Here is a 12,058-nt window from a genome sequence, read left to right as displayed (position 1 = left end):
TTACTGCCCTATCATCCTTTTGCTGCTCCCCTCCCCCCCTACTATCTGACCCCACTAGTTCTTGTTCAGTTAACAAGAGACCCCTCTCAAGATTGTTGATTGAACGCAGTGTTGCGACGTGTTCCTCTAGGACTCTAACGCGAGCCTCTAAAGTGGCAATTCGCTCACATCCACAACAGAGGTATGCACTTTGGAACTGTTGTTCCACAACTGCATACATGTGGCAGGCTGTGCACTGTATCAGAACTTCAATGTTGCTACAACTCATACTCCCAGTTACAAGAACAGTTAAACAAAAAAAGGTGTAAGGACTTGTAGTAAATACCTTGTTTTACCTTGTTTTTAACTCCCTTAGTGTTTAACTCCCTGAGTTTATAACTCCACTTACAGAGCCCCCACTTCAAGAGCAATCCCTTACAGAGCACCTACCACCAGAGCAAGCTCCACTGGAGTGCCTGTGGTTCTATTTATGCAGTCTGTAAAGGTGAACTAATCAAACCCCACCCTCCTCAAGCTGAGGGTAATTACAAGGGAATGTAACCTGCTGTAAGCCTATGGATCCCACAAACTTTGTAAATTAGCTCCAAAAACAACAATTACTTATGAAAAAAATAAATAAAACCCAACAGTTAAAAAAAACACAATGGTTTTGATAAAGTTAGTAAAGAATACTTATCCCTTTTTAGTTGAAATGAAAGCAAGTTGATTCAACCAGCCACCAGCCTTGTCAGTCTAAGTGGCTAAAAAATGTAAGGTTATGCATCTGGGATTAAAACATTTGCAAGCATTTATTCCATTAATGCAAATAAATTAGGCAATTCCTTGATATAGAAAGATCTAGAGGTACTTGTGGGTAATAGGGTATAAATTATCAGGAGGAGAGAGCAATTCTTTCCTAAGTTAAGTTACTAGGGGCGTGTTTACTAAGAGATAAATATCTCTGGTGATGTTGCCCATAGTGACCAATCAGATCAAGTTAGAAATCAAAGCAAAGACCTAATTGGTTGCTACAGGGAACATCACCGGTGATATTTATCTCCATTCTATTCTAAGTTGCCTAAATTACTAAGCACTGGTACTCTACAATACTTTTACCACTAGATGCTTTCAGCAGACCTGAGGGCATCCACTGAGATTAGAAGAAAGAAGGTTCCTCCCAGGCCCAGAAAGCCAATCTGTGGATTATGGCAAATGCCAGAGGAGCTGCTGTAAGATATAATAGACAGTCACTATTTATTAGCCTGGTGGGGGGGCTGTTTGGGCCTCTGTGTACTTGAAATGCAGGGCCTGTTTTGAATTCCAGTCCAGACTGTAATTTAAAATAAATAAAATATCTTATTATGGCACTAACCTTAATTATACAATACAGGTTTTTTTCAGTTCAAATCATTTTGTTAACTAAATTACAAAAGAAAAAGTAAAGCCAACAGGTGGTTCTAAATTGTTGAGGAGTGCAACATAGCCTCTGACAGCTACAACGGATTAAACAGCTGCATTTCCCATTAGCAGTTTGTAAAAACAAACTGAAACAAAAGCATGAACAGTGGGCGAAACAGTAAACAGGGGAAGGGAAGTAGAAATACATCTTTTTCATGAAGCACTTAGAGGTTCCATTAAAGCATTGTAATAGGATATACAGAAACAGCTTAGGTAAAAGGTGTTGAACAACCAGATGCAGTTTTACTTTGTAGGTTAGGTCAGCAGTATGCCTTTGTAGTTATGAGATTCTTTGTAAAGTGTCTATGCTGACCACATCATTGATAAAAATGCAATAACAGAATCATGTGGTAAAAGTAGGCTATTACCGTCTAAATGTATTGTAATTGAGACCCAGGACACCTGCACCAAAGAACATTCCCACCAAATGTGTTGCATATCCCCTTTATGTTAGTTACATTGCCAGCACATATCCAAACATTGAGGAAATATTTTATGAAGTACAGAGGGGAATTTTTTTTACCAGTGTGTAAGTATTTTATAGTTTCCTGTGCATTACAGGCTGTTGCTTCCCTTGTTTATATTTCTAGCTTTTCTATGGTTCTGATTTGGAATACTATAGTATACTAGATTATTGATCAGTCCGCTGTGGCCTCATCTTTCAGTTCAATTTTTATGGTTTCATATGATACTGATACACTTGTCAGCACCAATAACTAAATTCAGTCACCTGAAATTAACTCCTTAGTGCCCTAATGAGCCCAGCATAACTGTTCTCAAAACCCCTTTGTATCAAGGAGATTCATATTTTAATTTTTTTCGTGTCAGTATCACTTTAAGTGCTCAAAACCATCTGCCATTGGCTTTATATATGTAGCGAAATACACATTCTCTCGCGCATGTGCCTGCATCTGAGTGTGTCCCATTCATTTGGGTGCAGGCACGGGTAGGAGGCATATGGCGTTATTTTAGGCAAGCGTTTTTAGCACCAATGGTGTTTTATGTTTTTTAAAGAGTGAGTGCCACTTGAAATGTTGCATGTTATGCTGCCCTAATAATGTGATATAAAAGGCATTTAAAGATTTCATTAGAGTGCTGTTGTTGGAAGAAAACTCAAAGAGATACTGACATAAAAAATATACCTTTTTTATATCATAACATTGTCTTTGCATGCTATTTATAAGTTTGTTATAAAGGTATTTGTCCAGTGCTTCTACATTACCAATCTGATCCCCCATGTTCCTCTATGAGGGGGCTGCCATATTTGTGCTGCAGGAGTCCGTTAGCATTAGAAGCTATAACTGACAGGCTGAGAAGGGACAGTCAGATTGGCAAAACAGTCAGATTTAAAAGTTTCAAGTAATTATTACTTACAAAAGCAAACCTATCAGCAAAAACATTATCAATATTACTTATAAGTAACTTTTTATATAGATTCATATTTTAATTTTTTTCGTGTCAGTATCACTTTAAGTCCTCAAAACCATCTGCCATTGGCTTTATTTCTTATGTTTTTTTTTCATGGACTGCAAGAGGTATGTAGTGGAATTTCTATCCATAACTAACTTTCTTCTTTTCTTCTTATATCACACATCAGTAACTGATACACAATATTACTAAAATATACGCTTGTTTAATATTTACTATATACTGCGGTTGAGAAAAGATATTATTGTGTAAAAAAAGGGCAACAAAATGCATGCAACTTTTTTTCTTGATGTTTTTTTTTCCTCAAGAACTACCTTAAGAAAAAACACATATTTGTGGAATCACATTGTTCCATTTAGTTTCAATGAGACCAAAAAACTTGCATGTTTTAATGAACTAGGGAAATAAATAAGCCACTAAAGGCAATTCATTGCAAGTAAATAGAATGCACAGTTATTTTATCAGTGTAAAAAAAGACCTCAGCATAGTCAAAAGTACTGGTGACCAGTGTACCCTGAATGCTATTATGCAATAATATTAACACTATATATACAATATATGTATGAAGTTTTTCAAAGCAATGTGGACTTAGAATACAGCACACATTGTTACTTTAGCTTCTTGCTACACTGTGTAAAATTATGTGGATTTCTGCCTGAATACTGACAGCCCTGAACATTTGCGTGTACTTTGGATTTTGTACCAGGTATACCCCCTGGGCCCGATTCACTAAAGTCCGAAATAAGGAGTGCTATTTATAGCATGCGTTAAAAATCTTATCACTTCTTATTTTTCACTCGATTCACTAAAAGGACACTTGCAGAGCGCAATATATTACGCACGTAACCATTACTTTCTGAAAACCACCATTTCCCTGAAAACTGGAGGATGCATCACTCTAGGGCCAACATATACTTGAAAAAATACGACTGCAAATTCCATGTTGTGTTGCCAAAAGCTCACGAACCGCAATTTTCTTTTAGTACCACCTGCCCCAAGTAGGGTTAATATTCTCACAGATTAACACGATATTTTGCACGTTTAACGCTTCATATGTGTTTGTGAATCATGCGTTAGTACTATTTCTATTCGCTAATTAACGCAATGGTTTTTTTTGTGCATGCGATATGCGGATTAACACATGCGAAATGACTTTGATGAATCGGTACTTAATTATTGCATGCTTTTTAATGAAAAAAACTATGCAATAAGCGTTATTGACCTTTAGTGAATCGGCCCCTATAACGCTTATCGCATAGTTTTTTTCATTAAAATATGTCATTGTAAGATAAATAACGCCAAGAACATCGCTTCTTAATTATGACAAGTGTCCTTTTAGTGAATCGAGCGAAAAATAAGAAGTGATAAGATTTTTAACGCATGCTATAAATAGCACTCCTTATTTTGGACTTTAGTGAATCGGGCCCCCTGTGTGCTAAACATTGGACACTTCCCTTTCTTGCCAGTGAGTCTGCTAGCCTGCCTATTACCCTAACTGTCCCAGTATACCTTCTGCCTTGCCTTTTAATCCCTTTCTGTGCATCATAAAGTGTTCCTTTTTCCCATGCATGTTTCCTAGTCAGCTTCTTTCTGGACCCTACTCCAAATATTATGACCATTGACCCCTGAGACACTGCTGTAACTCCTAGTCATTACAGTAAGAATTGCCTATTGTTTGTGACGTTCACAAAATAAGGTCTATATAGAATGGGTTTGCAAAGATAGGAAGAAGTTGACTGGTCTCCACGGAGCCCTGATCTTAACCAAACTGAACATCTACTGGATAGATTGCTGACTGTGAGGCAGGCCTTATTCACAACCTCACTAGTGATCCTGTGTGTTAAGGGAATCAAATCCCACCAACATTTTTCCAAAATCTAGTGGAAAGCCTTTCTGGAACAGTAAAAGCTGTTATAAAAGAAACAATGCGAGTTAATGTTGAACAATTAAGGTAACAATAATATAATACTTTATTCAATTGGTGAGGTTGTGCTAAATATAAATGTTTTGGGTTTTTTTGCTGTGCTTTCATATATTTTTAAATATTATTTGCAATTTGCACTTGAAAACTGGAATGTAAATTGTTGCAAACTGAGTGTTTTACAGAATTACCTGCTTTAAGGATTTTTATATTCTAGGTATAAAAGGATGTAGGTACCCATTAAAATATTTTCTACTTCCAACAAGCAACAATAAAAGCTGTCTTTGAAGCAGAATTCCACATTTTACCTCAAACATATCTTCATTAGTTATCCTTAAATATCTCTAGAGCCATTATTTAAATGTCTCTTTTTAAGATACCAAATAAAGTAAATTGTCTCTGTTTTTGGTATGAAGCTTCAGTCCACTTAATGCTTTGTCACATTACAAGCTTATGAAAGCCTAAAATAATATTTTTATATTCAATGGTGACAATTTTTTAACAAATATTAAAGAACACAATACATATGTAATTGTATAAGATGATACCGTACTATTAAGTATTAAATGTGATACTTATTTATCCTCATTCTTTTATTGTCTTACTCTCTTTTGCTCTTAGTCAGTGCAATAATAATATCTGAGTTTATGTTTTTTGAAAGTTAAACAATCAATAACTTGTGGGTGTAGTTACTATCATTTTTAAACTTTTTTTTGTTTTCAAAATCAATAATAACAATAAATAAAATTATAAATTAAACGTTATAGAATCATAACATTAACCTGCCTTTATTGATGAAAGGGTGTCATATTAATACAATCAGGTATTACTTTGTGGAATATTGTCCAAGTTTAAGCCAAGTTTGTCTGTTTGTCCAGGGGCTTTAAGCATGTAAGTCATTTTTTTCATTAGCTGTGATCCACCAAATTTTTCTTTCAACCATTTGTGGGTGGGGGCTAGGTCCTTTCCACATAGAGGCAAGGGCACACCTTAATGCAGGGCAGATTTGGATGGGTGTAGTTACTACTAACTGAGCTTTATAGTTTACAATTATTCAAACAATAGACTTTTCAGAAATTATGAGGTGAATTAAATTGCCATATACTGTATATTACCATACCACATATAGCAATATAATAATTGAATTCATATCATAATATATAGTAATACAGGATACTTTTTTGAAGTCATTTCCAATAAGTTGATTTTTGAAATATTATTATTAAATGATAAGTTTACAAAATAGATTTTTTGGGGGGGAAGAGGACACACAAAAATTTTCCAGTATACAGCATGGAATATTTTTTTTTGTTCCCAATACATTTTTCTAAAACCACAGATTTGCCTAATCTTTAGTTTCTAGTGTAGGGATTGAGGCAAAACAACTTTTAAGCAACACTGACATTTACAGGGAAACTTGTACACAACAAGGGGTTTATTCATGTTCTCCAGTACATTCAGGCAAAAATCATAGTTATGCATACGTACAGACAGAAAGTTTTGGATTCATTCAAGCTTCGGTATTGTGACTTTCCTTGGGCCAGGTTGGAGCTGCACAGCGCCATTGATTTCTATGGGAGGCTTCCAAAATCATGCACAGAAGGATCAAAGTTGGAAAGGTTTTCCTGCATTTTACGATCATTCGGATACGAAAATTTTGTGACTTTCGGATTGTCAATACAATATTATCGTGCCTAATACGATTTTTTCGTAAGCATATTCGCAATATTTGCGATCTTAAGAAATTATCGTATCTAATCCGAATTTATCCCATTCGGGATTCAAACTTCCATTTTCATGAATGTGCCCCCTAGTGTGTGCTCCACTTCAGCAATCTTCTCTATCTGATCCTACCTCTACAGAACTCCTGAACCAGGTCCCCCTCCAGCTTGATGTTCCTGCTGAAGGCTACAAAATTCTCAGACCCTGACCATGAGTGGGGTTCCCCCTTTTATAGCTGTTGCAACTATACTGCACCCACTTACCCATAATCCAACCCTTACTGCCACCTAGTGGCCTAATTAGACAAAAACAGAAGAAATAGCACTCACTGCATTCGGAGCAGTAAATTACCCCTAGTGAATTTAACCACACGTCTATAAAGTTTTCATTCTAAATGACAAGCAGTGGCTCAGTGAGTAGCACTGGTGACCTAAGTTAAATTCTGGTCAGGGAACTATCTGCAAGGAGTTTGTATGTTCTCCCTATGTCTGCTTGGGTTTCCTCCTGTTCTCCAAAAACATAAAGACAGATTTACTGGCTTCTGATAAATAATGACCCTACTGTATGTGAATCTGATAGGGACCATAGATTGTTAGCTCCACTGGTGCAGGGACAGATGTAAATAAAGTATAATATCTGTAATACACTCAAAAAATGTGTCTGTGCTATGTAAATACTAGGAATAATAGTAATTAGTTCAGAGGTGCACAGCATACCTTGAGCCACCATGGCCCATGTACTCCCTCAGAGACAACCTGGCAGGTAATTATACAGGCTGGACATCAATAAAACAATTAAGGAGTATATTTGTATGTATACTTATAAATGTATTTCCATTTTCTAAGGAGCCACTTATGTTTAAAAGCAGATATTAAGCAACCAGTAATAACATACACAAAACACTGCATCACAAAACTAAAAAAGAAGAACTTCCACTATACTCACTTTAGAGATTGTGGGTTGGAAAATAGGAACACGTTGCAGTGGTTAGATCCCAGTGGCATCTAATGCCTGTTTAATACATTTTAACAATGTCTTTTAGGGCATATCTAGAGGTTGAATAATATATTTTTAACTGTCACTTGTGTATTTATATATGAAGGTGTTAAATATTTGACTTTCAGCTTACAGATATAGAGATAAAGGCACTTAAAGAGCATGTCCTTCCTAAAAACTGTTTTGTTTTTTTTGCTTTTCTTTTTGAAACAAAATGCAATTCCAAGAAACTTTTACACTGAATAAAAATGTTAAGAGATCTTAAAGGTGATTTAAACCCAGAAAGTAACCGATATAATCTTACTCAGAGTGCTTTTTTTGAGTATGTTTGGACTTACATTTTTGGTTTTTAGCGATTTATAATATATTGCATATCAAAATATGCATTTTTAGACTGCTAATACTAGGCTTTTGGCTGAGCAGTCAGGTAACTGAATACAAAAAGTGTATAGAAAGTGCATTATATAAACTGCTTATATCTCACAAGCCACTAAAATTTAAAAATTCACTAAATAGTAAAATTGTAAATTACAGTTTTCAAAGACAGAAGGTTTGTTAGCAAGTCATTTTACAATCATTTTGAGGAAGACTTCATAGTCAGAACTACATTTAATATGTGTTTATAAGTGTATAGATTAAGGGAAATACATAAAACAGAAATGAAATCTTCTCATTTTTATAATATAAGCGCATAAGTTATAATAATAATATAATAATATATATATATAATTAATAATACGTTTATTAATTAATTTTAGTTAATCAACTAAAACATTAGGGAAAGTAATACTATATATTTCTATTAATGCTATTTCAATTGCTTATGGGCAAACTAAACAAATGTATCAGTTATAAAACAAGAAGCAAGTACCAATTCACAGATGAAAGAACATATAACAAATAATTGTCATGTGGATGAAACAAAAAATAACTACTATTTTTTATATTAAGAGTTCTGTGTTGTGATTTGCACAGATAAAGTGGACTTGGTACAGACTTACGCTGCCCAGGCAGGTGTATCTATATGCTCACTTATCACAAGTCAGACACTAACTTAACTCAATTCATGCTGTTTTTCTGGTCATCTCCATATCAAATTGAGGCCTCCGTTCATTCAGTTATGTTGTTTTTATTTCTTTTCATACATATCACTGCACCTGCACTTTTACATATTCCACATGGCACTAGTTAAACAGTAATATATGCTTCCACAGCAGTTTATACAGCCCTAGCATGCTTATTCACAGTGGGTGACAAAAAGATGAAGAATTAGATGAAGGATACCGAAGAAGAAATAATTAAGAACAACAGGACGTTAATAAAATTAGTCATTAAACAAAGACTGATTTAAATACAAAGCTGTACAATATACTTTAAGGCAACTACAAAATACTATAAGTATAAACACTCTGTTATTGAAGAATTCCATTTTTTTATAGATTGGCTCCCCCATGAGTATTTCTGCAAAATTACACTTTTAATGTCTAGCACAGTCTTCTATTTATGATGGTACGGAGCTCTTCACAACCTGATATAATGTTATTCTTATTACTCTTTTTTGCATGCATTGTTTATTACATATGGAAAAATTCTACAAGCAAAAGCTGTTATTGCTTTTTCTTTAATGAGATTCTTTCCTTAACAAAAATCTATGCTCAGTGTACCTGTTTTAGTAGTTTGTCAAAATTCTTATAATTGCTGCTGATTTTTTCTGTTATACTATATTTACTTATCTGTGCATGTATGTTACGTCTCTTTGTGGTTTAATCAAATATTGCCTTAAAGTAGAAAATACTTTTCAGTGGCTAATAATATTAATGAGATTTGAGCACACTTTCCCTAAGAAAGGACTAGGAGCTGATCGTTCCATTGTTAGGTTCATTTGAGATAACAGTTAATTTAAAAAAAGAAACATCTTACCTGACCCTCAACCACACATTTAGATATAGTCAGCAGCAGTCCCAAGACATGCAGAATCCAGGAGCTGGCCATCAGTGTTTAATCATTAATACTCCCTTCAAATAACAAATACAAACAAATTCCCAGAGCTTAAATGAGACACCTTTGCATATCCATGTGATCTTTAACTCTTTCCTGTCCTGTGCAAGTCCAAAGGGTCCATCAATTCACAACTTTATCTGGGCTGGAAAAAACAACATAACAAAGCAGTCCAGTTTTTCTCTTCTCTGCTAATAGCAATGTTCTTCTTTCTATCCTTTAACATGTTTCCTCAGCTGGTAGGCTTGAAAAAAATAGTAGAAGGGATTGGACTGAATCTGCAGAAATGACACAGCTTCTGGAACATGCCGTATAAATGTAGCACAGCAGCTTCTGCAACTTATGCTGCTGCCTTTGACTATTAGCAATGCAGTGAGCTGATCCTACTATAATTGCATTACATCTCCTATCTCAGAACTCAGTGCACTCTGATCTCTTCAATTCACACTGAGCAGTTGTTCTGGCGGAGTGGACTGTACTATTTTTCCCACAGGGGTGGCTTAACAAAGTCAATAATTAATGTGTATATTATTGTGCAGTGTAACTCTTTCCATCTTTCTTTCCAGGCAACAGTGCCTTGTATTACTGTGATTTTTATTTTTTTGTTCTGGAAAATATTAAAAATAGGTTAATGAGCAACAGCAAATATATGCATAATATACTACTGAGACAAAATATATTTATTTACTTAATTAACAGAACATAACAAAACAATCTTAATAAATTAGCTTATCATACTAAATATAAGTGAGGACCTTTCTGCAAGGAATTAATATGAACCACTTATATGTATTTAAAAAATATGAGCAATACATGACAAGCTTCCATTAATAGGCATTTAGAATCAGTAGCAAACTTTAAATGGATATGGTGGTAATAACACCATTATTAAACATATAACAGATGCATATTGAAAGGGTCTAGAGATAATACATAGTTACATAAGTATAAATGCCTTTGGTCATAATTGCCTTGGTATAATTAACACTGAAGACAAATGAACCCTGCCTAAATATGTTCTTCTGTTCATATGAAAAGTAAATAATTGGAATCAGTTGTGAAGTACTGTAATTAACTGTTATATATCAAGGTTCACAGTAACTGATATTTCTTAGGAACTTTTTTCTTAGTCTTTTATCTGTTGGCTCTTAAATGCTTGTCTTAACAAATGAAATTAAGTCTCAAGCGGGGAAAGAAATGCCTATTTATTGCCAATTTAAGACAACAAGGATACTTATTATGAGTCCACTGTTTTTTCACCAGTCAAGGGGCTATTGAAATATTCACCTATTTATTATTATTATTATTATTATTATTATTATTATTATTAGCATTAATTTGGTGCCCTTCAACAACAGGTAAGTGGGCTATTTTGGTGCTTAACACTGGATCTGCTTTAAGAATATGCCAATGTTTGATTAATATCTCATTAATCATGGGCCATTGGTTGCAATAAGTAACAGAATAGGTTGTTCTACCTTATGGGAATCAGGAATTTTAGGAATAAGAAGGCGATCCCTGGAAGTTTTAATAGCCCGAAAGAGAGCTTTACAAATGATAGTATGTGAGTAACCTCTTTGTATCAGGCGTGTAGTTAATTCTTGATCTCTCTGTCTGAACATGACATCATCTGAACAATTTTGGCGTAATCATAAAAAATTCCACCCCAGGGATACCACTCTTCATATAGATAAGATGATGGCTATCAAAATGCAATATCGAATTAGTAGCTGTTGCTTTAAGGAATAGGTCAGTGGAGATGGTACCATCTGATCTCAAATATAGGGTCACATCCAGAAAGTCCAGACTATGTGTGCTCATATTATGAGTCAATTTGATATTCAAAGTATTATCACTGAGCTGGAATAAAAATTCCTGTAATAAGTCAGGGTCTCCTGTCCACAGGAATATAATATCATCTATGTAACTGTACCATAAAGGTATATGTTGTATAAATCTGGACGTTTGATCTCCGAAGACCCAATTGGCTTCCCAACATCCCATAAATAAATTGGCAGAAATTCTGGTATCTCTGTTCTTGTATGTGCTCCAATGGGAGATGGCTCTTGGGTCCAGACTATGGGAAGTCTGGATTCATCAATAATGGTTGCCGTTTTGGGGTGGTTGTGGTGAGATTATAAGTGATATTGTTTTTGAACCAGTAATGGTGGGATGGTATAGTACACACCTGGGGATGTTTGCTGATTGCATCCACAGGAGGTTCTATGCTAGGACTGCTTGCAAGATTAATATTTCAACCACTGGAGCTGGAGTAGATTGTTAGTGCAGGAAAGGTAAATAGGCAAGGGACATGCATAGATCATTTTTAAATGTGGTGCATATGTCTGAAATCCCAGGCCACCTTCAATAATCCTTTTGTTAAAAATATTTTACTACTAAAAAATCAATATTCATTATGCTATTTTCTTCTTTAAAATTGTCATTTCAGGACATTTAATAGCCAGAATTTTTAATGGTGACTGCTTTTCAATATATAGGTATTCCTGTCTATACCTTTAAAGCGCATCCTAGTACATAGGTTACTGCCTTCCACAA

General features: G+C 34.8%; 1 protein-coding gene across 1 annotated transcript in view; it reads right to left on the bottom strand.

The window, feature by feature from the left end:
* The window catches only part of pth2r (parathyroid hormone 2 receptor), a 106,618-nt gene extending 96,553 nt beyond the window's left edge, over window positions 1-10,065 (bottom strand). The window contains exon 1 of the mRNA XM_031893504.1: window positions 9,425-10,065. Within this exon, the coding sequence (XP_031749364.1) occupies window positions 9,425-9,496 (72 nt within the window). The 5' untranslated portion in view covers window positions 9,497-10,065. The remainder of the gene's footprint in view (window positions 1-9,424) is intronic.
* Window positions 10,066-12,058: the final 1,993 nt, after the last annotated feature.

Source organism: Xenopus tropicalis, chromosome 9, assembly GCF_000004195.4.
Source record: "Xenopus tropicalis strain Nigerian chromosome 9, UCB_Xtro_10.0, whole genome shotgun sequence".
Taxonomy (NCBI): domain Eukaryota; kingdom Metazoa; phylum Chordata; class Amphibia; order Anura; family Pipidae; genus Xenopus; species Xenopus tropicalis.
This window is presented reverse-complemented; position numbering and strand designations above follow the sequence as displayed.